The sequence below is a fragment of the Chrysochloris asiatica genome, unplaced genomic scaffold (assembly GCF_000296735.1).
Source record: "Chrysochloris asiatica unplaced genomic scaffold, ChrAsi1.0 scaffold00050, whole genome shotgun sequence".
NCBI classification, from domain to species: Eukaryota; Metazoa; Chordata; class Mammalia; order Afrosoricida; family Chrysochloridae; genus Chrysochloris; species Chrysochloris asiatica.
The window spans coordinates 1804365-1832222 of NW_006408568.1; the positions used below are offsets into that span (position 1 = coordinate 1804365).

General features: G+C 42.4%; 1 protein-coding gene across 1 annotated transcript in view; it reads left to right on the forward strand.

Moving 5' to 3' along the window:
- The window catches only part of VWF (von Willebrand factor), a 219884-nt gene extending 193078 nt beyond the window's left edge, over positions 1 to 26806 (forward strand). The window contains exons 44-52 of the mRNA XM_006862763.1: positions 3792 to 3902; positions 4655 to 4835; positions 5863 to 5903; positions 6367 to 6483; positions 21228 to 21326; positions 22166 to 22294; positions 22746 to 22785; positions 24844 to 24941; positions 26606 to 26806. Coding sequence (XP_006862825.1) covers positions 3792 to 3902; positions 4655 to 4835; positions 5863 to 5903; positions 6367 to 6483; positions 21228 to 21326; positions 22166 to 22294; positions 22746 to 22785; positions 24844 to 24941; positions 26606 to 26806 — 1017 coding nt within the window. The remainder of the gene's footprint in view (positions 1 to 3791; positions 3903 to 4654; positions 4836 to 5862; positions 5904 to 6366; positions 6484 to 21227; positions 21327 to 22165; positions 22295 to 22745; positions 22786 to 24843; positions 24942 to 26605) is intronic.
- Positions 26807 to 27858: the final 1052 nt, after the last annotated feature.

Here is a 27858-nt window from a genome sequence, read left to right on the forward strand (position 1 = left end):
AGTCAGGCAGCATTCGTCTACATTTGTCTGATCCCTTGTCCCTGTACCTTTCTGCTTATCTGCTCCAGCTCTTCACTGTAGGCTACCTTCCTCTCTGAGAAAGTTTTGCTTTCTCATAAATTTGTTTTCTTCTCTCTTCCACCTTAAGACTTTACTTAGCCTATTCCTAGAGCAGATATATGTCCTGAATTTCTGGGATTTGTCCCAGCTTTAATGTAGTATAATATTTCCACAAAGATTGATGATTTTCAAACTATGTTTATATAATGTTATCAAATCAAATGAACTTGGACTGTTCATTTCAACCTTGTTCAAACAAGGCTCATCCTTTTCCCATCTGATTTGTTTAATCTTGGTGTTTCATAGACTAAATTCTCAAGAAAAGTTAGATTGGGTCCTTCGTTTGGTTCTCTTTCTAGTCTAGTAAACCTTTTGGGGAGAATGCATGTTCATATGGATAAACCTGACTGTCTAAGTGAGTGTCTTCCCCATAGGCTAAGAGAATGGAGTCCAAAAAAGAAGTGGGATTGGAAGTCAGGGGAATGAATGGAGGAGACACCCTATCTAGCATTTTTGACAGATAATGCCCTTTAAATTGGATTCCCTGTCTTAGAGGCTGGATGTTGACATCTTCTGGGAAGAAGATCTGGTTTTAGATAAAGCTGAGAGGAAGGGGTAGGCTAGACTTTGTATTGAATTATACTAAGTTGATCTGCATTAAGTTTTGAGTTAAGGGGGAAGAGTCCATGAATTTAAGGTGGCTGCAGACTTCATGCTTCCAAAAAAATGACAGCAGCTATGGCCTTCCCTCTAGAGACATTTGGGCCCATTTCTTGGAATTAAGCTGTGGTCTAGATTTTGACAAAAAGAACGCATCACCACTTTATCTTTTGATTTTCCCTGAAGTAACAGTCTACAAAATACCTTTCCTGACCTCTCCCATAGTTCTCTGCTTTTTCATATCAGAAAAATACTGTAAAGGGAGCAGCAAAAGACATTGCTGGTTTCCCAAAGAGTTTATAGGTGGGGCTACATGCCTATGGCTTTAGCTTCCATGTTGACAACAAGAGGAATTCCTGCACCTCTGCGTAAACCTTAGGAAATTTTTCCTTTGAATATGCACGACCACCTGACTCTCCACTTAGACCCCAGTATTAGATTAAATAATGGCATTAAGACTATATTCTGAAGGACTGAAAATAGTCCGTTATATTTTATGACACTTCAGAGTCTTGGGGTGGTGCTGTAGAATAAGCATGGACTGCTAACCACAAGGTCAGCAGTTCAAACCTACCAGCTTCTCTTTGGAAACCCTATATAGGGTCACTATGAGTCAGAACTGACTTAGTGGACTTAACAAGAGCAACAGTAACATGATACTCCTCCAGAAGGAAGAAGAAGCAGGGTTGTTCTCATTTATAGGATCAAAAAACAAAGGACTAGCACAGGGAATGACGATGACCACAGCTCTGCTGCTCATCTAAAGCTAGAAGAGATTGAAGTGTCCTGACTCTTAGCAGAGGGCTTGGTCTTTTACATTTATGCAACGGGCCACACAAGTGCTGCAAGGGCCAGTGTGATCCAGGGAAGAGGTCTTCAAACTGTGCTCATTGACAGGTGACAGAGCTCCATGCCTCCCACCTCTGCTTTGGCTATGGCAACTCTGCTTGAAAGACAGTGCCTCTGAATACATTAGGAGTTTATTTTCCAGTGGACTATGTCTTTAGGTTGAGTGGATATTAGATCTGCTTAGTTCCATTGTTAGTTGGGAAATCAGTGAGTACAGGGTGGGGAAGAGCATAAGGAGAAGGGGCTGCATATTTTGAATAAGATTGGTAGAAGTATGGGAAAAGAGAGAGATGAAATGTGGAGTGAAACCTTGGTCTGCATCAAGGAAATAGGAATGATAGGGGTATGGAAGAGACTTTTACAAATATGGCAGCTGGAAATTTGGTGGCACGCCGAGAAGTTCTTGAACATGAGAAGGGGCTTTAGGGAACAAAGCATCTGGCCTGGGACTCATCCATATCAGCACCAATGTGGCTTCCCATGCTAGCAGGCATCATGGAATACAAAGAACTCACAAATAGATGACTCAGCTCTTTGAGAGAGATGTACATGAGTGATACTCGAACCCTAAATGTATTCATTGCTCTCTTCTGTATTCCCATGAGTCTTTGTTTCTGACTCCTATGACTTTCTTTTAGGGCATTTTGTGCATTCTGTTTTATAATGTAGGGCATATAGATTATATTATCCTAATTTGTTGCCTCTTACTATTAAGTAAGAGGCATCATACCTAAACCAAACCCACTGCTATTGAGTAGATTCTGACTCATAGTGACCTTGTAGGACAAAGTAAAACTGCAGATGGAAATCTTTACAGAAGCAGACTGCTTTATCTGTCTCCTGCAGAACAGCAGGTGGAGTCCAACCACTGACCTTCCAGGTAGCAGCCCAACGTTTAACCCACCACACAACCAGAGCTCCTTCAGTACATCATAGATACACAATAAATGACCTAGAATCTCAGCTGAATGAAGTTGGGAACAACTCACTGTGTACTGCTATGACGTGGGTAGGGATATCAGTAGGCCCCATGGAGATGGTATGAAGTTGAGTTGGGTCTCTAGAGTACTCACATCCCCCAGAGAGAGGCACCAGGTAGACCAAGATCAAGTGTTATGTGCATCTTTTGATTTGGCCCTGATTGTGAGTGCTTGGGGAACAGAATAGCTTGGTATCCACACCTGTTCTTAAAGACACAGCTCCAAGATTAAGCATATTATTGTTACTAAGTGCTGTTGAGTCGGTTTTGACTCATAGTGACCCTGGATAGAATTTCCGAAGAGTGACTGGTGAGCTGGAACTGCTGACCTTGCAGTTCAAATAGATTTTGCAGTCCAGCGCATTAACCCACATTACCACACATAGTCCTGGTTTTTTCCCCCTTGACTCCTGGGACAACAACACACGCCATTGTTTTGCCTACTGTGTGTGCATTGCTTCAGACTTTTCCATGGAGGGTTTCAGTCTAAGTCCCTAATGCTTTGGCCAAATTGGAAGACCTACACAGGACAAGGTGGACTGGCAAACTCTAGGATGCCAGTCTCCCTGGCAGGCATCCTGGGGGAAGTTGGGATCTATTGAACTCTCATCTAATTTTTCCTATGTAAAGAATACTGTGTTCCATCTCTGCACTCTGCTGAGAGGTATTGGGATTAGGGTTCTCACTTTGCATAGTTAGTTAGAATTATATTTAGATGCTAGGATAATAACAGTTCTTCTGCTCTGATTCATTCTGAATCTTCTCCCCCAGTTAATGAGATACTCTAGATGTAGCCATGATAAAGGTCAGGTCAGTTAGCTGCTGCTAAAAGAATGCTGGAATGCACTTAACAATCTTATGGACTGGATCTTGATTTTATAGTAGAAGCTTTCAGAAGGCACGGCTATTTTATGCTGGTGTGGCACTGTGGGATGAAACACTGGACTGCAAGGTCAGTTAGAACAACGAGGCTGGCAGTTTAAACTCACCAGCCATTCCTTGGAAACCCTATACAGGGTCGTTATGAGTTAGAATTGACTCAATGGCACTTACCAACAACAACAAGACCTAGCTTGGTAACTCAGTGGTTGATGCGTTCTAATTGCTTCTTGGCACGATTCTGAGATTGATTGATGACAAAGATGAAGATGCCTACTCCAGTCCCTCTTCTGCAATAGTCTAAGGGCCCAGTAACATTGTCTTTGCTGTTGGCCTGCCCTCACTGTTCTTTCTATCCTAACAGGGCTTCACTTATGTTCTCCATGAAGGTGAGTGCTGTGGAAGGTGCCTGCCGTCTGCTTGTGAGGTGATGGCCGGCTCACCGAGGGGAGACTCCCAGTCTTACTGGAAGAGTGTAGGTCTGGGCTCTGAGCCTGGTGGGAGGGAGGGTAGTGATGTCACCAGTCTGGGAGTCCATGTCTGTGGTCTAACACTGATCTTGGTTCATCTCTAAAATAGGAGTGTGTTCCCTGCCCTTTGTTTTCCCCACGAAGAATTTAGTCCAGCTGCCAGTATAGTCCAGATATCATCTAGGATTACCTTGTCCCCTAAAACTTGCCTCAGCTTCCCACTTTGTAGATTCTGAGAGAAGTAGAATTCCCTTCCCCAAAGTTCTGTGAAATCCTGGGGATTGCTGTCCACTGGTCATCTGTGAATTGGAGATCCTGCTTCATGGAGTGGCTGGTTTCAGAAAGCCTCACCCTCCTGTATGTGCTACGAGTCCCATAAACTGCAAATTCTGTTCTGTACCACAGTTGATCCAGACGTGGTCCTCAGAACAAACTTCCTGATGGTTTTAGGAAAGTGGAGATCTTTACAACCCAGAGAAGCAAAAACTATTTCAATTCCTAAACAGACCCTCAGCTACTTCTGTAGCTCTGGCTGTGGCAGCTTGCCGTGTTGGCCCATCTCCCCAGTCCTGCAGTGAGCTCCACTCATTCCCTCTGTGAATCTTATCTCCCTCCTACCGAGACTTGCTGCCTGGTGGGTTCTGAGTATTAGGTAGAGGCCCACCTCCAGGGCCCAAACCAGCCCCTCAAGAGAAATCCCATTCTGACCGTGGGCCCTAATGCCTCAGCACGTTTGACTAACTCAGATGTTTCACAGGTTGGCTCTCAGTGGGCCTCCCCCGAGAACCCCTGTCTCCTCAACGAGTGTGTACGTGTGAAGGAGGAAGTCTTTGTGCAACAGAGGAATGTCTCCTGTCCCCAGCTCGATGTCCCCATCTGCCCCACAGGCTTCCAGTTGAACTGCAAGACCCCTGAGTGTTGCCCCACCTGTCGCTGCGGTAAGGCATGCTGGCCTGGGGCCCCACCTTCAAGCCTATCTCCCTGTTCTAGTTCCTGAGTTGGTTGCCCTTTTAGCAGTGAGGGAAATGGGTAGGATCAAAATCTTCTCTTCTGTGCCTAATACCCTTGTGAGAAAACAAATAAAGGTGAGAAAAATACCAGTTTTCTCAAGGTCACCCTATGCCCAGCACTGTGTTCAATGAGAGTGTTGTAACATTATCTCAGGTAACCCTCACAGGGGTGAGGAGCTGTGACTGCCTCCATTTGTGCAGGTGAAGTTAATGAATGGTAGAGCTGGGATTCAATCCCAGGCTTCCTTTCTCAGAGTCTCAAGACCACCTTCTCAATCATGCTGTATCACTTCTGATACTGAAGACATTCTGACTCCCTGGGTGTTGCAGTGGGTTAAGGGCATAAATAATAGCCAAAAGGTTGGTGGTTTGAACCCACCCAAGGGCACCTTGGAAGACAGGCCTGGTGATATGCTTCTGAAAGGTCACAGCCTTGAAAATCCTATGGAGCGATCTACTCTGCACATGTCAGTGGGAATCGACTTGATAACAACTAGCAAGACCACCTTCCCACAAGCAAACAAACAGAAAAGAAAACAAATGCCAACTCCCTCCATCACCCTGTCCTGCTGAATTCCTTGTGTAACTTTATCTTGGGACTTAAATTTTAAGAGAAGAGCTTTATTCTTTCCTAAACTCAAGCATCTTCCCACTCATCCTTCCCTGTGAATTCACTTAAACAAGAGTAGTCAGGGATCTTCTCGGTATGGGCAGGCTGGTGTGGAAATCCTCCCTGGGCAGGTCTGTGCAAGGAATGTCCTAGGGGTTCTGGAAGCAGGACCCAATACTCTGGAGGCAGGGCTGGGAGTTTGACCTGCAGATGGAAGAGAGAGGTCCAGAAGGGGAGGAGAAGACCCTGCAGGGAAGCCCTTTGGTCCTGCTCCCAGCCCATAAGCCTGTTCTCACCAGGGCATGTTCTGCACACTCATGCTCTGTGTTTCTCTCTCTCCCTCAGAGCCCGTGCAGGCCTGTGTGCTCAATGGCACCATCATTGAGGTGAGTGGTGGGACCAGGATGGGGTGCTGTGAGAAGAATGGGGAAGTTAGGGTCAGCCCAACATCCTAAGTGGAGTGAAAGGAACCTGGGAGACAAGCCTCCAACACACTTTCCATTGCCAGCAGGGTCCCCTGAGGCATCTGAAAGCCTAGGATAGGACAGTCTTCCCAACTCTCCAGGCCCTGGGCCCTTCTGTCTAGCACTCACCCCTTGATACCGATCCCAGGCACATGGCCTTTCCTCTGCATACATAGAAACATCCAAATGTTGTACACATTTCAATCTGTCTCCCACTCCCACGAAGCTCTCACTCTTATATTGTTATTCTTGAGGTGAGAGGGCAGGACAGGAGAAGGAGAAACATCAGGTGATGGCTCATGGAAGCTACAGGTGGGCAGGTGGATGGGGATGAGGTGAATGGGGTGGGGGGTGGGAAGCCAGACCCTGGTTCCTCTCATTCCAGCCCGGGAAGAGTCTGATGATCGATGTGTGTACAAATTGCCACTGCACCATCCAGGCTGGTGTCATCTCAGGGTTCAAACTGGAGTGCAGGAAGACCACCTGCAAGGACTGCCCACTGGTAAGACTGGGCCATCAGGGAAGAGATGCACAGACCCAACACTTGTGTGACCCAAACCTAAGGACCGCCTTAGGGTCTTCAAGCAATCCTTTCATTATTTTCTGATTATGAAAATATTTGACAGATACAAAGAAGGGAGTAAGTTACCTACCCATATCATGCCCCTCAGCAATAATTCTAATTTTGTTTTGTGAATTTTAAACAATTCCCTTCTGTGTTTTTAAATGAATGTAATATCAACAAGACTTATGATACTACAAGGAACCCTGGTCACACAATGGTTCAGACCTTTGCTGCTCACTGAAAGGTCAGTAGTTGGAACTTACCTAGTGGCTCCTCAGGAGGAAAACCTGGCAATCTGCTTCTGTAGAGATTACAGTTTAGGAAAACCAATAGGGCATTCTACTCTCTCCTATAGGACTGCTTAGATGGAATCAGCTCAAAGGCACACAACAACAACCTGATACTGTCTTTATAGTTTATAGCTTACATATTTATATTTACAACACATGATAAGAAACACCACTAACGTTCTTTCAACAATTAGTAAGTTAAGAAATATTTATCAGACACCATGTGCAAGACTACATAACTACATTCAGTTCATTTGGATGGAATTACCATGTCTCAACATATACATTTCTAGCATTGGGACAGTGTCTTAGTTATTTACTGTTGTTATAAAAGAAATACCAAGAGTAGATGCTTTTAATAAATAAAAGTGTATTCTCTTACAGTTTAGGTAAGGCTCGAAGTCCAAATTCAGAGTGCTGGGAAGCCTTTCTTCTTGTTGACTCTGGGGAAAGGTCCTTGTCCTTGTCTCCTTTCAGAACCTGTAGGTCCAGCATCCTTTGGAGATCCCCTTGCATCTCGGCATGATTCTTTCCCTGGATCTAGAAGCTTCCCAGTATAGACACTTCAGGTCCAAAGGCTGCACTCCACTCCTAGCTCTTCTTTCTTGGTCATAGTAGGTCCCTCTGAGCTCTACTTGCTTATTTAATCTCTTTCATATCTCAAAAGAGATTAACTCAAGATACAACCTAATCCTGGAGATTGTATCCGGCATCGTTAATATTATTTGTTGTTTTTGTTGTTAAGTGTTGTCAAGTCAGTTCTAACTCATAGTGACCTGGTTAAAAGTTTCCAAGGAGCTACTGGTGAGTTTGAACCACCAACCTTGCGGTTCAAATCGACTTTGTGGTCCAGCGCATCCAGTGCGTTATCTTGCATCAGGACATAGAAGTTAGGATTTACAACACATAGGATATTCACATCAGATTAGGGCTGATCACATCATGGGGTTGATTCTGTCATTACATAGCTGTCACATTACATTATTACATAACTACCAAACCACCGAGAATCTTGGCCCACCCAAGTATTTTGTTGGGGGGACACAACTCACCCTGATTTTGCTAGGCCATGATGACTATATTTGCTCTGAGTACTTCCTTAGAATGAATTCTGGGAAATGGAATCATCCTAATTTGGTAGATGAAAAATAGCAATTTCTTGTTTTAATTAAGTCTTGTAACCCCATCTCTTTGGGATGTGATGAGTCTCCCATCGGTAGAGCTGGGTTTCAGAATAAGACCTGAAGCTCTGGAGGAGGCCATAGATTCTTCCTCAAGCTCCCCTGAGTTCAGGACTTCCGCTGTTGTAAGAGAAACTATTGTTACAGTGAGTTTCTTGTGAAACAGATGCACAAAATACACTAATAGTTCTTTCAGATGGGAAGGCTTCTTCCCATATCTTGTGAAGCAGGAGGCTGGGATTACTGAGGTGTGGGTGGACTGGGTAGGGGAATCCTTTATAGACAGAGCAACACAGTCCACCAGAGGGGGAGGGGATGGAGATGGGAAGAGGAACAGAGTGGAAACTGGTAGGCCATGCAGATACTTTGTACACACTTGAGGCTAAGGGCCAACTGTTTTACATCTGTGTTCTTCTTTATGGCACTTAGTACAGTGTCATGTTTAAATCAGGGCATAATAAAATATATGTGGAAGGAGCTCTGGTAGAGTAGTAGTTGCAAATTGGGCTGTGAACCTTAAGGTCAATAGTTCGAAACTACCAGCTGTTCCATGGGAGAAAGATGAGTCTTTCTGCTTGAGTAAAGATTTACAGCCTCAGAAACCCTGTACAGGGTCACTATGAGTCAGAATCGACTCCACAGCACGTAGCCACCACCACCAATATATATGTGGAGTGGATGGTTGTATAAGAGACACAGCTATTTATGACAGAATCGTTCAGAGAGAACATTCCTGCCTTGATTAGAAAGATGCCAACTGAACATGTGCTTTTTTTTTTTTTTTTTCTATCTTATTTTGATGTTTTAGGGTTTTTGGTGCAGTGGTGTGTGTGTCTAACTCCCTAGAACACATTTGACTTTAATATGGAGTGAAATAATGCTGTCTGGGCTTATGTGGTCTCCCTTTTACTCTGGTTGTTCATTGAACTACCATCTAGGCAGTGATGAAAGGATAGCCTGCTTTCTAGAGGGTCAACTGCTGACTCCCCAACAGTACCTTCTGTTGGTCAGAAATTCTATGTAGGCTTCTAAATATTTTTAAAAGATGAGAAGTAAATCCCTTTAGGCTTTTGGCTTCTTTCTCCTCTTCCTGCAGTTCTGAAGTCCACCCAGGGCAGTGCACTCATGTTCTCCAATGTGAGAACCCTACAATGGCCCTTTTAGTCATGTCTCAACTTTTGCTGCATCCTGCCAAGGCAACTTCATTCTAGCTCAGCATCCTCCACTGGTCTCATTTTCTCTGCTATGAAGGGCCTCGGTGAGGCCTCCTGGAGCTGGGGGGCCTGGTGGTGAATTAACTCCAGGCAGGTGTTGGCTAAACTATACTGTTAATGTCACCAAAGAGATGGGAGTCCTTTATTTCTTCCCAAGGAAGACAATGCTTGCACTGAAAAGGACACCAGTAGAAGGCTTTTTGTGCTGATGAGTGGTCGGGATGAAGCTTGACAAACAAGCTGTCAAGGAAAGCATAAAGAAGGGAGGCCTGCCTGACATGGAAGGCTGAGATGCCTCCTCTGGAGGAGGAAGAGCAACCTGAGCTGACCTTGAGCAACAGGTAGAAGGTAGAATCTAGAACCTTCTGGGAAGGGGCAGACTGGCAGAAGGAAGCAAGTGTTGGAATAGGGAAATGGGATAAGACTGGAGAACTTTGTGCAGCCCATGACATTTATGGAAAGAAGTTCTGAGACATATACAAAAGGTGTTTTTTTTGGGGGGATGATGGCGTTGAGGGAGTAGGGAACTTGGCTCAACAGGAAAGGAGGAAGTCCCTCCTCAGAAGAGGAATGAGATGGTCATTCTAGCAGTGATGTAAGGTTCCCTCCCAAGCCCACTCAGCCCTGTCCTTCTGCATGGATGGCAGCATATGGAATGCATACCCCCTGTCAGCAGCAGCCTAGAAGTTGAGCAGAACTGAAGCATGCCCTCTTCATCCTGGGCAGCTGTCATCTTGCTGTGCCAGCAGCCAACATGCAGGAGGGTCCATTCCTTATTCAGCCCTGTATTTGGTTCTTCTGTCCACCCTTTCTTCCTTTCCCTCTTCCCCAAGTCTTAACTATACCCTTAAAATAATTGCCCCTCTCCTTATTACTTCATCCCTTTTCCTTTCCTTCATGTTCTTTCTTCTCCTAGAATGCCTCTCTACCTTTTCCTACTCTTTGCTTAACTTTGCCCTCTGCCTCTTGGTGTCTGAATTTGTCTCCTGCCCTTTCCCTTGCATTGTCAAGGCTTAGTCCCTTTTCCTCTCCTCAGACTCACTGGAGGGAGGACATTTCCTGGTCTCTTCTTTGAACACTCACTAAAAACTGCCCAAATCCAAGCTCCCATGAAATCCTGCCTGGCTTAAACCTTATTTCCTCCTTCTGACCACTTAACCACTCACATTCCTTCATGATGTTTATTTCACTTTTCTTCCTCTCCCATATTCTTCTGTCATAGCCCTTCCAGGAATTGTACATTAAAAAAAATACAGTTTAAAGCTCATACCTGACACCCTGGCTAATGACCCTCAGATTCCAGTAGTGTCCTTGGGAGAAGTGGTGGTTTGGGCCTGGACCCGGTCTCCCTGTTCTGTGCTAAGCTCAGTGCTCACTGCTTGCTCTGCTGCCTGAGGACACTTGGAGTCCATAGCTTGATTTATTGGTTGTTGCTGTTAAGTGCCATCAAGTCAATTCTGACTCATAGTGACCCTGTATAGGATTTCCAAGGAGCAGCTGGTGAGCTTGAACTGGCGATCTTGCATTTCAAACCAACCTTGCAGTCCAGCAGTCCAACGCATTAACACACAGCACCAATCTGTTCAGGCTCACTGACTCCTAGTGTAGCCTACTGATTAGGAGCCCCAAGCCCAGGAGCCATGTGGAAGGACAGGTCTTCTGTCAGTGTCCCATTAGAGACTCAGGTTTCGGGACCCCTGTGAGTGATCTCAAAGTGTTCATGACTCAATGTGGAAAATAAGAAAAGGAATGGAAGTGGAGTTAGTTTCTCACATGCGTAAATGTGTCCTTTTTCAAAAATTGAGATTACGTTCTTTTTCTTGTGGGGAAGCTGTAGGAAGAGTTTAAAAAGCTTTAGTTTTTATTAATGGAATTTTCATGGTTCTTTTATTAAGACTATTTTAAATACTCTTACTTTGCAAAATAAAAAGTTGGTAGCCCTGTTGTCTCCCAGATTTATGAGATAGTAAAATCCAGTAGTTTGGAAACTGTTGGTTTTTCAAATGCAGATGTAAGTAAAGGACTCTCACCTTCACCTACTACCAGTGAGCTCCAAGCTAAACTCATCTGTAAGTAAGTGCAGGAGTGCCTATTCAGTGCCAAATGCAGGGAACACATTTGTTGTTCTACACAAGTGCTGAACAACACAGACACAGTTTGGAACTTGCATGCTTATTAAGTAGTGAGAGAAAAAAAAATCTAAGATTCATGTACGAATCGAGCTGCAAACCTCAGGGACAGCAGTTCGAAACTACCAGCTGTTCTGCGGGAGAAAGATGAGACTTTACAGCCTCGGAAACCCTGTACAGGGTCGCTATGAGTCGGAACTGACTCCACGGCCCATAACAACAAGAGTTGCAAAGGATGTATGGAATGTGTGCATATGCATATGTGTGTGTGTCTATAGTATCAATGATCTTAGAAGATTTCCCTGAGGGATGAGGAAGTCCTGGTGTGGTGCTGTAGAGTAAGCATTGGACCGTTAACCTCAAGGTCAGTGGTTCAACTCTACCAGCCATTCCTTGGAAACCCTATACAGGGTCACTATGGTAGCATTTAACAACAACAAAGAGATGAGAACTACCACTCTTCGGTCATTTTGTTGCTCTGTGGTGGCTTATGTGTTACTGTGATGCTGGAAGTTAAGGTCATTCACGATGAACAGGTTTCAGTAGTGCTTCCAGGTTAAGAAAGAACAGGAGGAAGGACTTAGCAGTTTCCTTCTGGGGGGTGGAGTGAGGGTGGGGAGGCCAGAGAATAGCAGTGGAGCATTGTCTAATATAATGCTGGACACTGAGCCACTCAGGTTGAAGGCACTCAAAATATGCTTGGGAAAGAGCTGCCTTGTCAAAGTAGAGTTGACCTTAATCACATAGTTATAGTAAAGTTTCAGGACCTACATTTGCTGATGTGGTATGACTCAAAATGAGAAGATGCAAACATCCTTACTAATTGGAATATGGACTGTACGAAATATGAATCTAGGAAAATTGGAAGTTGTCAAAACTGACATGTAACACCTGTAAATTGAAATCCTAGGTATTATTATTATTGTTATGTGCCATTGAATTAGTTCTGACTCATAGTAATACTGCATAGGGAGTCCATCCTAAGCATCAGTGAGTTGAAATGGACTGGTATTGGCTATTTTAAGGAGTTTTGGTAGTGCAGTGGGTTAAGCATTGGATGCTAAATGAAAGGTTCTTGGTTTGAACCCACCAGCTGCTCTGTGAGAGAAAGATGAGGTAGTCTGTTTCAGTGATGATTTACAGCCTTGGAAACCCTTTGGGGCAGTTTTATTCTGTCCTATAGATTCATTGGCATCCTGGTGTGGTGCTGTGGGTTAATGCATCAGACTGCAGAACCGTTTAAACTGCAAGGTTGGTGGTTCAAGCTCACCAGCTGCTCCTCAGAAACCCTATACAGGGTCGCTATGGGTCAGAATCGACTCCACAACACTTAACAACAACAACAACAATAGATTCATTATGCATTAGAATAGACCCCTTGGCAGTGGGTATGGGTCATTGGCCATTTTGAATTGGACAATCACATGGTCCATAATGCAGGGAATGATAAATTGAAGAGGAGTGGTGTCACATTTTATGAGCTATCCCAAATTAAAATGCTGCCAGTGATAGCTTCTTACAAAGAAGATAAATTAGTATGACTTCTTTAAATCACTTACCAACCAATAATGCCAAAGATGAAGAAATGGAAGATTTTTACCAATTTCTACAGTCTGAAATTGATTAAAAATGATGATTAGAATGGGGAAGTTAGAAACAGGATCAGTAGTTGGAAAATATGGCCTTGGGGATAGAAATTATGCAGGATATGGTGAGTTTTGCATGACCAATGGCTTAATAATTCCAAATACCTTTTTCAATAACATAAACCATGACAACACAAGTGAACTCTGCAAGGAGGAATGCACAGGAATCAAATTGACAACATCTGTGGAAAGAGTGTCATCAGTCAGAACAAGGGCCAGCTACAGAACAGACCATCAGTTGCTCATACGCAAATCAAGTTGAAGTTTAAGAAAATGAAAAACAAATCCACAAGAGCTAACATATGACCTCAAGCATGTTGTTGTTGTTGTTAAGTGCCATCGAGTCATTTCCAACTTATAGCAATCTTGTGTAGGGTTTCCAAGGCTTTAAATACTTCCAGGAGCAGAAAGCCTTATCTTTCTCACATGGAACAGCTGGTGGGTTTGAACCACCAACCTTGTGGTTCGAATTCCAGTGCTTATCATATGAAGCCACCACACTCCCCATGACCTTGAATTTATCTCACCTGAATTTAAAGACCATCTCAAGAACAGTTTTGGTGCATTGAAGACCAGACTCATTGTAGGATGACATAACGGACATCATATATATGAAGAAAGCAAAAGTTCACTAAAAAGACAGGAAAGAAAAAAGGACCAAAATGGATGTTAGAAGAAACTCTGAGACTTGCTTTTGAATAGCCAAAGTGAAAGGAAGAAATGGTGATGTAAAAGAGCTGAAGAGATTTCAAAGTGAGAAACAAAGTAAAGCTGGGAGAACTGAGGAAAACATTCAAGCTTTTAGTTTCAATATTGAAGGATTCTTTCTGGTGTGGTGGTGTAGAATCAGCACTGGTTACAAACCATGTGGTCGGCAGTTTGATCCCACCAGCTGCTTCTTGAAAACCCTATACAAGGTTACTATGAGTTGGAACCGACTCAATGCACTTAACAAAAACAGGGGCAAGATATTAAATGATGTCTGAAGCATCAAAAGACAATGGAGGGAACCCACCGAGTCAGTGTACCAAAAGGAATTGGTCAATGTCCCACCATTTCAGGAGGTAGCATTTCAGGAGGTAGCAGTATTTACCACTGTGGTTTTTACACTCCTCCCTGTGTTTTTCCCTGCCTCCATCTATAAAAAATTTAAAAAAAAATTTTTTTGCCAACTTCCCTCTTATTGTATCTCGTCTTCCCCTTCACATAAGTTAAAACAGTTTGTTCTGTCCTGAAATCTACTTGTCTTACTCTCCATTTTGAAGTTCTGTAATTAATATTATTCCCTGTTTTTACTTTGTAATTATCTTCATCATAAAATTGTTATCTCTCGTTTCCTATTTTCAGTTTTGTAAGTTGTCTTACTTTGGATGCTTCCAAATCTGGATTGGCTTCTGGACGGTGTTGTCATGTACGTTAGTCTCAGATTATTTCCTGCTACTGTTTGTTCTCCGTCCAAAGAACTCTCTTTAATACTTTTTGTAAAGTTGGTATGGTGTTTACAAATTCCTTTGATTTCTGTTTAACTGGAAATGTTTTAATTTTGCTCTATCTGAGGGACAGTTTTGCTGGATAGCTGATTCTTGGTTGTTAGTTTTTTTTTCTTTCAGAGTTTTATATATGTCATCCCATTGCTTTCATGCCTGTATGCTTTTTGCTGAGGAATCAGAGCTTAGTCTTATTGGTTTTCCTTTGTACGTAACTTTTCCTTTTTCCTGAGCTCATTGATTAGGTGGCACAAGAGTGGGTAGTGGTCCTCACCCAGTAAGTGGGGTTGCAGTCCTGTGGATGTGGAGAGGTCAGAAGGGCATAATTGCTATCTTATGACAGGGGAGAAGGGAAAAAAAAAAAAGAAAACAAAAGCACATAAAAGCAAAAAAAGATAAAATTACAAAGAGAAAAAACAGCAGCAAGATAAAAGAATTTAGTAACTAGGAAAGGAAAATAAAACCAATGGAAAGAAAATAGAATGAAAAAAAACACAATAAACCCTGGTGGCACTGTTGTAAGGTCAGCAGTTCAAATCTACCAGCCACTCCACAGAAGAAAAATGAGGCTTTCTGCTCTTGTAAATATCTGCAGCCTTGGAAGTCCTACATAGGGTTGCTATAAGTTGGAATTGACTCAGGTGTTAGTGGGTTTGGTTTAGTAGTTTTAGGGAGAGGGGAAGGCGAAAAGAGAAAAGAGAGTAGTAAAGAAGATAATCAAGAGAAGAAAATAGAAGAAGAAGGGGAGGGAAAACAAAAGAGAAAAAGAATAAAAAAATGGACTCAGAAAAAGAAAGAATAAAAGCAAAGGAAAGGAGAGAACAGAAAGAAAAAGGTGAAAACTAGGGCAGGGTATAGGCCCCAGAGAGGAGGGCAGAGCTCCAAGTATGGGTTGGCACCCTCTGCCAGCTAAAAAGCTAATAGGGTAGAGGGAAAAAAAGGAGAACACCCAGTCCTACATAAAGTTCCCACGAGTCTAGATGTCTGGGATCAGGACACCTGACTTGGAAGTAGTTTGTGTCAGCTGAGAAGCTGGCTGAGGTAAGAGTCAGTCCTTATTCCTAGAAGGAACTCTATCGGGCCCAGAAGCCAGTTGGGTCAGGGTAGCTAATTATGGAAGGAGTTCCTGCTCTCCAAGTGGTTGCTGAGGATCAAGCACTGCACATTCTGCTGTTCTGATGAGGTGCAGTTCTCAGCCTACAGACACAGGGCTGGGGCACCTGGCATCTGATCCACAAGGGTGTACACCTGACCTCAGACAGAGCAGGGGCTATGCAGTTGAGGGGTCACTGATTGGTAGGTGGGTGGGGGTTAGAATGGCCATGCTTCTGGTCACCAAGAGGATAGTAAAAAGGGAGATTCATACCTTTCTTGTTCCCAGTCAGTGGTGTGAGGTTGTCTTGAATGCAAACATTCAAGATGGCTGTTCTGCACAAGGCCAGCTGACAGCTCACCCTCTGTCTCTGCTCTCGACTCTGTTTGTTCAGCTTTGTCTCTTAACCACTATTCAATCCACTTTTCTATTCTTTCCTCTGAAGCTCAGAGTTACAGAATTATGATTTGTATCTGTTTCATTTGGTGTTTCCACTACTCATCTTTCAGTTTATCATACTGTGGTAGTTTGTGTTTTGCTATGAGGCTGGAAACTACCCCACTGGTATTTTAAATACCATCAGGGTGGACGTGTTTCAGCAGAGTTTCCAGACTAAGACAGACAAGGAAGGAGGAGAGGTAGACTACTTATGAATGTTTAGCCACTAAAAACCTTATGAATAAGCAGCAAAACATTGTCAGATACAGTGCTGTAAGATGAGGCCCTCAGGTTGGAAGGCACTCAAAATATGTTTGGGAAAGAGCTGCCTCCTCAAAGTAGAGTCATAATGACGTGAATGAAACAAAGCATTTGGCACCTTCATTTTCTGGTGGGCCACAACTCAAAATGAAGAGAAATAACTGTAAACATCCATTACTAATCAGAACATGGAATGTACTAAGTATGAATCAAAGAAAGTTGGAAGTTTCAAAAATGAAATGGAACACATAAAGATCAATATCCTAGACATTATTAGTGAGAGGAAATGGAATGGTATTGGCCATTTTAATTCAGACAATCATATGGATTACTATTCTGGAAATGACAGATTTAAGAGGAATGGTATTGTCTTGAAGTACAATGCTGTCTGTGATAGGATAATATCCAAACACTACAAGAAAGACCAGTTGATACCACTATTATTCAAATTTATGCACCAATCAATAAAGTTAGTGAAGGATGAAATTGAATAATTCTACCACCTTCTTCAGTCTGAAATTGATCAACCATGCAATCAAGATGCATTGCTAATTACTGGTGATTGGAATGTAAATATTGGAAACAAAAAGGAAGGATCGGTAGTTGGAAAATATGGCCATGGTGATATGATGCTATAAACCACATGATAGAATTTTGCAAGACCAACAACTAATTTGTTATGAATACTTTTTTTTTTTTTTTTTTTTAACAACATAAAAAGCAACTATACACTTAGACCTCTCCAGATGGACTTCACAAGAATGAAATTGACTACATCTGTGGAAAAAGATGTGGAAAACCTCAATATCATCAGCTAAAACAAGAATAGAGCAGAATGTAGAACAGACCATCAATTCAATTTCAGGAATTATAGGATGACATCAAGGACATCATACAGGAAGAAATCAAAAGGTCATTAAAAACACAATAAAGAAATAAAAGACCAAAATGGATGTCAGAAAAGACTCTGCAACTTGCTCTTGAGCATAGAGAAGCTAAAATACATGGAAGAAATGAGGAGGTAAAAGAGCTGAACTGAAAATATCACGGGGCAGCTGGAGAAGACAAAGTATTAAATGAAATGTTCAAAGACCTAGAGTTAGAAAAGCAAAAAAGAACACCCTCATCATTTCTCAAGTTGAAAGAACTGAAGAAAAAATTCAAGCCTCAGCTTGAAATATTTAAGTATTCTATGGGAGTCCTGGTGTGGCACTGTAGGGTAAGCAGTGGATTGCTAATCACAAGACTGGCAGTTCAAACCCATCAGCCACTCCTTGGAAACCCTATACAGAGTTTCTATACAGAGTTAGAACTGACTTGATGGCACTTAGCAATAACCACAACATGGACAAAATATTGAAGGATGCAGAATCATCAAAAGAAGATGGAAAGAATACACATAGTCACTGTAGCAAAAAGAAATGGTAGATGTTCAACCATTTTAAGAAGTAGCATATGACTGAGAACCAATAGTATTAAAGGGAAGAAGTCCAAGCTGCACAAGAGGCATTGGCAAAAGCCAAGAATCCAGGAATTGATTCAATGCAAATTGAAATCTTTTAACAAACACATGAAGCACTGGAGGCACTCATTTATGCTAAGTAATTTGGAGGACAACTACCTGGCCAACCGATTAGAAGACATCCATATTTGTGACCATTTCAAAGAGAGGTGACTTACTGGAATGTGGAAATCATCAAACAGTATCATTAATATCACGTGCAAGTAATATTTTGCTGAAAATTATTTTAAAATGCTTACAATAGTGTATCAGCAGAGAACTGCCAGAGATTCAAGCTGGCTTCAGAATGGGAATTGGAACTAGGGATATCATTGTTGATGTCAGATGGATCTTAGCTGAAAGCAGAAAACACCAGAAAGATGTTTACTTGCGCTTTATTGACTATACAAAGGTTTTCAACTATGTGGATCATGATAAATTACAGATAACATGGTGAAAAATGGGTATGCCAGACATTTGATTATTTTCATGAGAAGCCTGTACATAAACCAAGAGGCAGTTGTTAGAACAAGGCGATATTGAATGGTTTAAAATCAGGAAAGGTATATGCCAGGGTTGTATTCTTTCACCATATTTATTCAGTCTGTATGCTAAACAGATAATCAAAGAAGTTGGATTATATGAAGAAGAATGTGGGTTTAGGTTTGGAGGAAGACTCATAAGCAACCTGCAATATGCAGATGATACAACCTAGCTTGCTGAAATTGAAGAGGACCTAACATGCATTACTAATCAAGATCAAAGATTATAGCCTTCAGTATGGATTTCACCTCATTGTAAAGAAAGCAAAAATACTAACAACAAGACAAATAAATAACATCATGGTAAATGGTGAGAAGATTGAAGTTGTCAAAGACTTCATTGGTTTGTATCCACAATCAACACTCGTGGAAGCAGCAGTCAAGAAATTAAATGATGTATTACAGTAGGCAAATCTGCTTCACATGACCTCTTAAAAATGTTCAAGAGCAAAGATAACAGTTTGAGGACTAAAGTGCACCTGACCCAAACCATGGTATTTCCAGTTGCCTTATATTCATGTGAAAGTTGGACAATAAATAAGGAAAACTGGAGAAGAATTCATGCATTTGAATTCTGGTACTAGAGAAGAATATTAAAAGTTCTATGAACTGCTAGAAGAACAAACAAATCTCTGCTGAAAGAAGTACAACCACAATGCTCCTTAGAAGTCAGGATGTCAAGACTCCATCTCTCATGCTTCAAACAAGTTATCAGTAGGGACCAGTCCCTGAAGAAGGACATCATGCTTGGTAAAGTGGAGGGTTGCTGAAAAAGAGAAATACTCCCAATGTAATGGATTGACACAATGGAAGAAACCATGGGATCAAATATAACAAAAGTTGTGCAAATGGTGCAGAACTGGGCAACGCTTCGTTCTGTTGTGTATAGGGTCACTATCAATCAGAACCAAGTGGACAGCACCTAACAGTAACAACAACATTTGTGTCTCCTGTTTTTGTTGTAGAGGGACTGTGTAGTGTGCCTGTCTAATTCACCATCTTACCGGAAGTCTTCCGATTTTCCTGAAATTCCTCATCTCTTTTCCCATTACATCCATCTTTTTGTGTAGATCCCTTTACATAGCAACATAGCATCACAGTTATTTTAAACTTTCTCCCTGCTAATTTCAATTCTTGCATCATTTATGCATGTGTTTTCATGAAGTGATTTTTTTTTTTTTTTTAGTGTTGACCACATTTTTTCATTTCTTTGGTCTAGAATGTTATGTACCTGGTGTGGCGCTGCGGGTTAATGCGCTGGACTGCAAGGTCAGTTTGAACTGCAAGGGTGGAGGTTCAAACTCACCAGCCACTCTTTGGAAATCTTATTCAGGGCTGCTATCAGTTAGAAACAATTCAACAGCACTCAACAACAACTATAAATTTTGACTACAAAGAAGAGACTTTGAACTATTATTTTCCTTTGATGAATTTGGTTCTAGCAGGCAGTTAAATTACTGGCATTTTACCTTGGACTAAAGAAGTTTTTATTTTAAACTACATTGTTGTTGTTAAGTGGTTCTGACACATAATGACCTTGTATAGGGTTTCCAAGGAGCAGCTGGTGGGTTTGAACTGCCGATCTTGTGGTCTGAAGTCCAGTGCAGATCCTACAGTGCCATACATTAGGAGCTATTTTCATATTTCCTTTAGTCATAGGGTAAATCCGTTAGTCCTGGGACATAGTTTTTATTCTTAAGGCATGCCACTTTTGAGATTTCAATGCAAACCTGAGATTTTTAATTAGTCCCTCTAATTTAGTGAGATTTAGACTCTCAATTCTGTCCTCTGTGGTGTGTAACAGCTGAAATTTCCTCTCTGTCCTTTCAGCCTCTAGGAACAATGTTTTTTTGTTCCTGGGTTCCTTGGGGACTCCCCTATGCATATAGCATTTAGGGGTCAACTAAAATTTTGGGAGCTTCCCTCTCTGTGACTTTCTCTTCTTTGGACTATTCCCTTTAATTTCCATCTCTTCCAGCTGTCCCAGACCATCTTTTGAATCCTCTGGCCAATCTGACTGTAACTTATTGCCCCGCACATACAGACAGCCCTCCTGGGGAAAGTCATTGAAACACAGACCTTTTTCATTTTGGTTCTTTCTTTCAAAGATTGATTAACCAGTAACCTATAGTTTGTCTCTACTTTTGTTAACTGTTTATAACTTGCCCATTTTAAGCTACTTGGCTACCACCAGAACTGGGATTCCATTGAAGACATTTAAGCAGAGGAGTGACATGATTAGACTTATATTTTAAGATCATTCTAGCTGCTGTGGGGAGACCCATAGTAGAAGGGCAAGAATGTGGTAGGAAGACAAATTAAGATGATTCTTAGTGGCCAGCTAGGTGACAGCAGGGTACAATGATCAAGATCAGTAATGGTTCTGAGATCTATTTTTGTCAAATTTTGTGATGAGCTGGAAAGTGGATGAGAAAAAGAAAGGAACCAAGGATGATTCTCCGATTTCTGGTTTGAGCAACTGGGTGATGACACCATTTATTGACATAAGAGAGACTAGAGAAGGATGAAGTTTGGGGCAAACATCAATAATCAATTTGGGTATGTTGAGACACCACTCAGAGGTGTCTTGGAAGAGAGGCTTGGCAATGTAGTTCAGAAATACCGGTCACTATGGAACACAGTTCTACTCTGATCACAAAAGGATAATTGAATTTATAGGTAGAGAACTCAGGGGAAGAGCTAATAGGTCTGACTGCTAGGACTTAAATGATTGTCCCTATGTGTGGGGAGGGAATTGAATGTTAGAATTGAATGCTGACTTTCTGAACTCTAGGTCAGTCTGATGAATGGGAGAGATGAAAAACCAGCAGAGTGAGTCTACTTATCATTAGGATGTATTGGAGGGGTCAACTATGGCTGCTTTTCCTCCTGAATACAGGGTTACAGGGAAGAGAAGACCCAAGGTGAGTGCTGTGGAAGATGTCTGCCTATGGCGTGCACCATTCAACTAAGAGGAGGACAAGTCATGACTCTACAGGTGGGGACAGCTGAACTCAAGAGTTCTTCTCATATTGTCTGTCTGGCTTCTTATTTTGACTTTCCCCCCAAGAACCCAGGTTTAAGGCTAGCTTCTTTTTTCACCTTTTTCTGATCTTATAAAGAAAAGATGAATGAATGTCTTATAGAAAGCCTAGGGTTTCTCCTTTGATTTAACTACTTTGTTGTTCTTTTTAACAAGCGTGCAGTTGGCATATGGACTCATAATTTGGAGTTTAAGATTTTCTCCAGCCTTGAGAGTCTATGGATCTATAAGACTGGACAGGAAATCAGACTAAAACAAAATTTCATCTATGAAAGGCAAAATTAGCTAGGGTCAAGGGTGCTTAGAAGGGGGTACCCCTGGTTCATCTGCAGTTCAGTTGTCAGTTTACCAATTTACTCTCTCTGTGTCTCATTTCAAACACGCTGGTGACTCTATATTTATACAGCCCTTCTTATAATAAGGAGTCTCTGGATAGTACACATGGTTTATGCACTTGGCTGCTAACCGAGAGGGTAGCAGTTTGAAGCCACCCAGAGGTCTGTCGGAAGAAAAGCCTGGCAATCTGTTTCAGAAATATCAGCCACTATGGAACAGTTCTACCCTGACACACATAGGTCTCCATGAGTTAGGGGTCAACTCCACGGCTACTGGTTAGTTTTGGCTCATAGCAAGAGGTTATATAGAAAATGTGTTCTTGGCTTGGGTTCTATGGATACTGTCTCATTCTTGTTCCATAATCCCCTAGAGGGCCAGGAGTCAAGGCCATGGTTTGAAGCGGCTTTGTAACCCAAACATGGTTTTCAAATTTGCTCTCCCTACTTCGCCTCTTTCAGCGTGATGAGACATTCCAGGATGGCTGTGATAGTCACTTCTGCAAGGTCAATGAGAGAGGAGAGTACATCTGGGAGAAGAGGGTCACTGGCTGTCCACCCTTTGATGAGCACAAATGTCTGACTGAAGGAGTAAGTAGTCCAGCTCAGACTCTGCTTTCTTCTTGACAGTCTCTATCGCTGACTCTTTGAAAACAGAGTCCTGCTCTTCTCCTGAACATTAAGCGGCCTAGCTCTACTCTGATTTCCCAGTGTCCAAGAGGAGATCAGCAACTCAGTGTCAGAATTGATGGAAGTTCAAAATCAAAGTCTGATGACGACACAAGACTGTCTGTAGTGTATATAGGCTTTTCCCTTTGGGAGAGCCTGAATCTAAACCTGTAGTAGTACTCAGCATAATCAAAATTTCTTCCGTGGCTAGGTAGGGTTGTCAATCTGCTCACATTTGTGTTGGGAAAGCAGTTTGCTCTGACAGTTTAAAGTCTGGGCAGTGAGTCCAGAGCCAGGAATTGGCCCAGGATGATTTGAAAGCTGTTTACTCTGTACTATTTGTGCATAATCTGGAACTTTACTATTTTCTTAGGGGAAAATCACGAAAATTCCAGGCACTTGCTGTGACACATGTAAGTACATTACCAGTAGTCTGACTTGAAACCCATTACAGTAAATCTAGGAGCTGTTTTTTTTTTTTTTTTTTTTAGAATAAGCTTTATTCCAGAACATGACTTCTTGTTCACAGACTAGTCACTATGTTCAAGCCTGTGGAGATAGCGTCCCCTCCCTGAATGCTACCAGACTATGTTGTTGTTGTTAAGTACCATGGAGTCAGTTCCGACTCATACTGACCCTGCACAGGGTTTCTGAGGCTGTAAATCTTTATGGGAGAAGAATGCCTCAGTTGGCAGCAGCTTGACTCCTAATCACTATGCTACTGTTCAAATCACTGTTCAAATCCCCTTTCAAATGCCCATCAAGCTCCCCTCCCCAACAAATTCCTTACTCTCTATAGCCTCTTTATATGCTTTCCCCCTCATGGAACCTTCTGTTGCTCCTAGTTTTATCATGAGAGAGTGTCTTCTTTCTCTTACCTGAGTGAAGGTTCCTTAAGGACAGGTATACTTGAACCATGATCTTGACAAAGATGCTCAGTACACATCTGTTCACTGCTCTCTTGGAGAAAAGAAAAGCCATCATCTGGGTCCTGTCTAACCCCACTGTGTGCTATGGGGGTAGGAGTCCTCTCTCAAGGCCTCACAAAATTGATTCAATTTTATTAACATCCCCCTCTTCACTCTTGAAGTTGTAATTTTGTAATACTGACTGGTCTTAATAGCTCACAACAGCTGTGGAGATGGGGCTCAGTAGGTTTTCCCATCATATACTATTCCTACCCCACATTCTTGTGTTCATGAGCATAAGTAACATTTAGAATCTCGATGCTAATGCTGTATTTTCTGACTACGGAATTATTTTCCTAGCCTTTTTTTCTTTTATTTAAAAATATTTTTGGTGTTGGGTTTATGGGCTCATGCACATTTCTGTGAACGAAAGGGAAGCATGAAGGCATGAATACCTTTGGTTCCAGTCATTCAATCTTGATGACATACTCTGACCTTGTAATTTGCTGTATCCAAATCATAGATTGAGGAAATACATTCTGAAAGCAACTCTTTCTATTACACCCATCTAAATGGCTTAAGAATGTGAAGTCAGAAAATGATCAGAGACGATGAATTCTCTCTAGGAGCACTGCACATGAAATTAGGGGGCTGTGATCTGCAAAACCAGTAACAAAGAGCTTTTGTTGTCAATGTGTTCAGGAGGCTTTGAGATTTTTTGGAGTGAAAATAAGCCAGGCTCAGAGGTTTAGAACTATAGAAAAAGAATACAGTATGTCGGTCTAAATATGTTTTCCTTCATTCTCTTAATGCAATTGGCAGGGTTTCCATTTAAAATAAAATTATTTGGAAGCTGGGAGACCAGTTAATATATAATTAGGATTGATTTAGATTTGGAGGCAACCAAGAATGAAAAATTTCCATTGTTCAGATGGAATGGTAAGCTTGCATTAAATCTTAGAGTTGTCAGTGTGACAAGTAGAGATTCAGATCTGAATGCCACCAACCCTTGTATGTGAGGAAACCGATGCCAGCGATCTGGGACAGCAATACCCAAGGAAAAGGCTCAATGAGGTCTCCTAGGGGTCTTCTTGGCCCCCCTAGAGGCATTGAGTGTCCTTATGTAGTCATGGATTTTGTTTTGCTTCTTACTTGAAGGCAGAGTTAGCTATTAATCACATTTGTTGGCTACTTCATTGCCCATTAGCTTCTGGATGTAGCTTGAAGCATGATAAGATTGTCTAACCATTATGGTTTTTAGGGTCTACAATTATATAAAAGTGATTCTCATACATCTACATCCCTAAAACATAGACTCTTCATTCCTCCTTCAATTAAAATTGTACCATTAAATGATTTTAAACCAGCAATAACTACATCTCTGAATATGAAGGACCAGGAACAGCTGAGGTGAAGCAGGATAACGTAATCCCATGGCTGGCCTTCTTTATCTCCTTACTATGATATGGACCTATGTCTAGCTCAGTGAGTGAGGATGAGGTTGAAGAATGCTCTGCAGAGCCCCAACCAGCTCCCATGTCCCATCTCTCACCTGTCTTATAGGTGAGGAGCCCGAATGCAAAGATATAATTGCCAGGCTGCAGTATGTCAAAGTGGGAGATTGTAAGTCTGAAGAGGAAGTAGACATTCATTACTGCCAGGTAAGGGGTCCCTGACTTCATGAGACCTGAAGAGGGGTGGGCTGAGCCTCGTTGTATGGACACATTTCTTTGACTATGCTCTAATAGGGTCTAGAATGAGAAATGAAAGGAACTGGAAGCATTACTTTTCTTTTTTTTTTTAAATTTTTATTGTGACTTGAGTGATAGTTTATTTGGGAGAACATCAGCTTTACACTCATCCTATCATGTTTCATTTCATTGCAATGATTACAATCCCCTAGATGAATTACCATTCAACAGTATTTGCTTCTATTCCATCTGATTTTTGTTTTGTTTTGTTTTGTTTTTTACACCAAAACACTCAGGAATATATAATCATTCAAACAACTGAAGGGCATACTCTGCAAGCCTTGCTCCCTGGTTGCCAGCACTCAGCACCTCTCCCTCCTTGAGTCCGGAGTCCCCAGTCACTCCATCTCTCCACGTCATCATCTCTGCCTCCATCTCTGGCATCATTGCTTCTCTGAATAGGGTCCTCTGCTCCTGGACTGCAAGATCAATCCCTCCCCTCGTTATGTTACAAAACATCTACCTTTACATTTTCAAAAATCGCAATCAGTCCTGATAACAATTACTCACACTATTAAACCACAAGAGTCTTATCCCCATCTCCTTTCCCCAACCCCGTCTAGATAGGTTGGAAACCACTCAGTGAAGATCCTACCTAGCATTTCTTTTTTAGATAAATATTTTATTGAAGCAACTGGGGACTTTAGATCCCAGAAGAAGATTGGAGAAATGGCTTGACAAGTTCCATATAGAGAATGGGCTGGTATTTATGAAAAGTGGGGGCTGCTTCTCCTGAATAGCAATCAAACATGCAGCATAGAAATTATCGCTAGGGGGATTTGTGGGAGGTGCTTTCATGTTGGTAGTTTCTGCTGAGTTGATTCAGACTCATTGTGACCTATATATACAGCGTAGTGTGCTCCATAGTGTTTTCAAGGCAGTGACCTTTTGGAAGCAGATTGCCAGACCTATCTCTAGGTGGGTACAGCTAGTAGCTAGCTGGGCTTGCACCAACCCAAGGACTCTGGATATTATCATAAGGACAGATAAACATAAAACCAAATCAAACCCACTGATCTGATTTGATTCTGACAGCAACCCTATAAGACAGAGTAAAAACTGCTCCAGAAGGCTCCTGAGACAGTCCATTAAAAAAAAAAATTTTTTTAAATAAATGTTTTATTGTGTATTGTGCGATAGTTTACATGGGGGAACATTAGTTTTACATTCATTCTATCATACATCATTTTGTTGCCATAGTTACCATCCCATCCATGCATCATCACCCAACCAAAGGGTATACCCTGCAAGCCTGCCCCCGCCCCCCACGGTCCTCAGCACACAGCCCCTTTCCCTCTCTGGATCTCAAATCCCCAGCCACTCCATCTCTTCACGTCATCCTCTCTGCTGAGACTGTACATTTTTATGCAAGCAGACTGCCACATCTTTTTCCTCCAGAGCAGCTGGTAGATTTGAACCAGTGACCTTAACCCCTTACACCACCAGAGCTTCTTAGATAAACAGTGAGAGGAAATTTTGGAAGCTCCTGAGATCTTTGCCTGGGTTTCTCTGAAAGGGGGCAAGGGGTAGGAAGCTAGCTTCCCCAGAGCCCACTTCCCTTTGCTCTGTTGCAGGGAAAATGTGCCAGCAAAGCCGTGTACTCCATTGACGTTGAGGATGTGCAGGACCAATGCTCCTGCTGCTCACCAACTCGGATTGAGCCCATGCAGGTGCCCCTGCGCTGCGTCAATGGCTCTGTGGTATACCATGAGGTCCTCAACGCCTTGCAGTGCAAGTGCTCCCTCAGGAAGTGCAGCAAGCTCCCGCCGCCTTGAGGGAGCAGCCAGTGGCCAGTGCACTGCTCAGCCATCTGCACAGGTTGCTCCTGTGCCCTGTTGGACCCCCAATAAAAGCCAATCTCTCACCTCACAAAGGCTCACTGTGTCTTACACGCTGAGGTGGCAACTGTAGCCTGGGGATGGAGGTTGGGTGAAACTTCTGGGAAAAATGATGTCTTGCCTCTATTTTAGTTTCTTTGTTTTTAGCACTCCAACAGGTACATAGAGGAATAGTGTGGAGCAGGTTTCCTCAGGAAATTCACCCAGTGGCCTAAAATAAAAGGGACTTGTTCAGGAATACCAGGTTCTCAAATCTCCCAATCCAGGGACTTCTGAGCATAACAGAGTGGTGGGCTCAGGAACCGAGCTCCTAGCAGAATAGATATGCTGTCTATTGTCAGTGTGGCTGGCGTTATGGAGGTATTTGACAAGATGTACAAGGATTTCTCTGAGCCTTGACTGACAAAGTTCCTTTGTCCTCTTCATAGTTCCAGTGGGGTGTGTGGGGGGAGGTACTGAGGACTGAGAGGGACCTGGAAATGGGATGTTGGCAGAGGCAGAAATATAGTCCCCCATAGACTCAGTCATGGCCCAGTGAACCCTGGGCTTGGAGGCCAACTGGACTCCACACATGCCCTTGATTAACTGTGTGGCCTCAAACAAGCTCCCAAACGATTCTAAGACGCCATTTCCTCATCTGGAATATAGGGGTGTTAGTCTCACACATGTCTGTTTTTCTTTTGTTTCTTTGCTTTTTGTTTCACTGGTATTTATTGAGCATCTTAACGGGAACCAGACACTGTGGTCATCATTTACAGACATGATTTCACTTATTCTTCACTACAAACCCTGTGGCCACTCATAAAGTTTTGAGGACAATATAAAACCTGAAAGTCCTTGGGAAAGTGTAAGTTGCTCTATAAATACAAGAAACAATAAGGATAAAAGTGAGGAAATCAAGACTCGGCTAGGGGAATAAGTGACTCTGAAGTGGTGGGCAGAACATCAGGGCTTTCCTTCATCCTGAGGGAGGAAAGGCCCAGTTTATT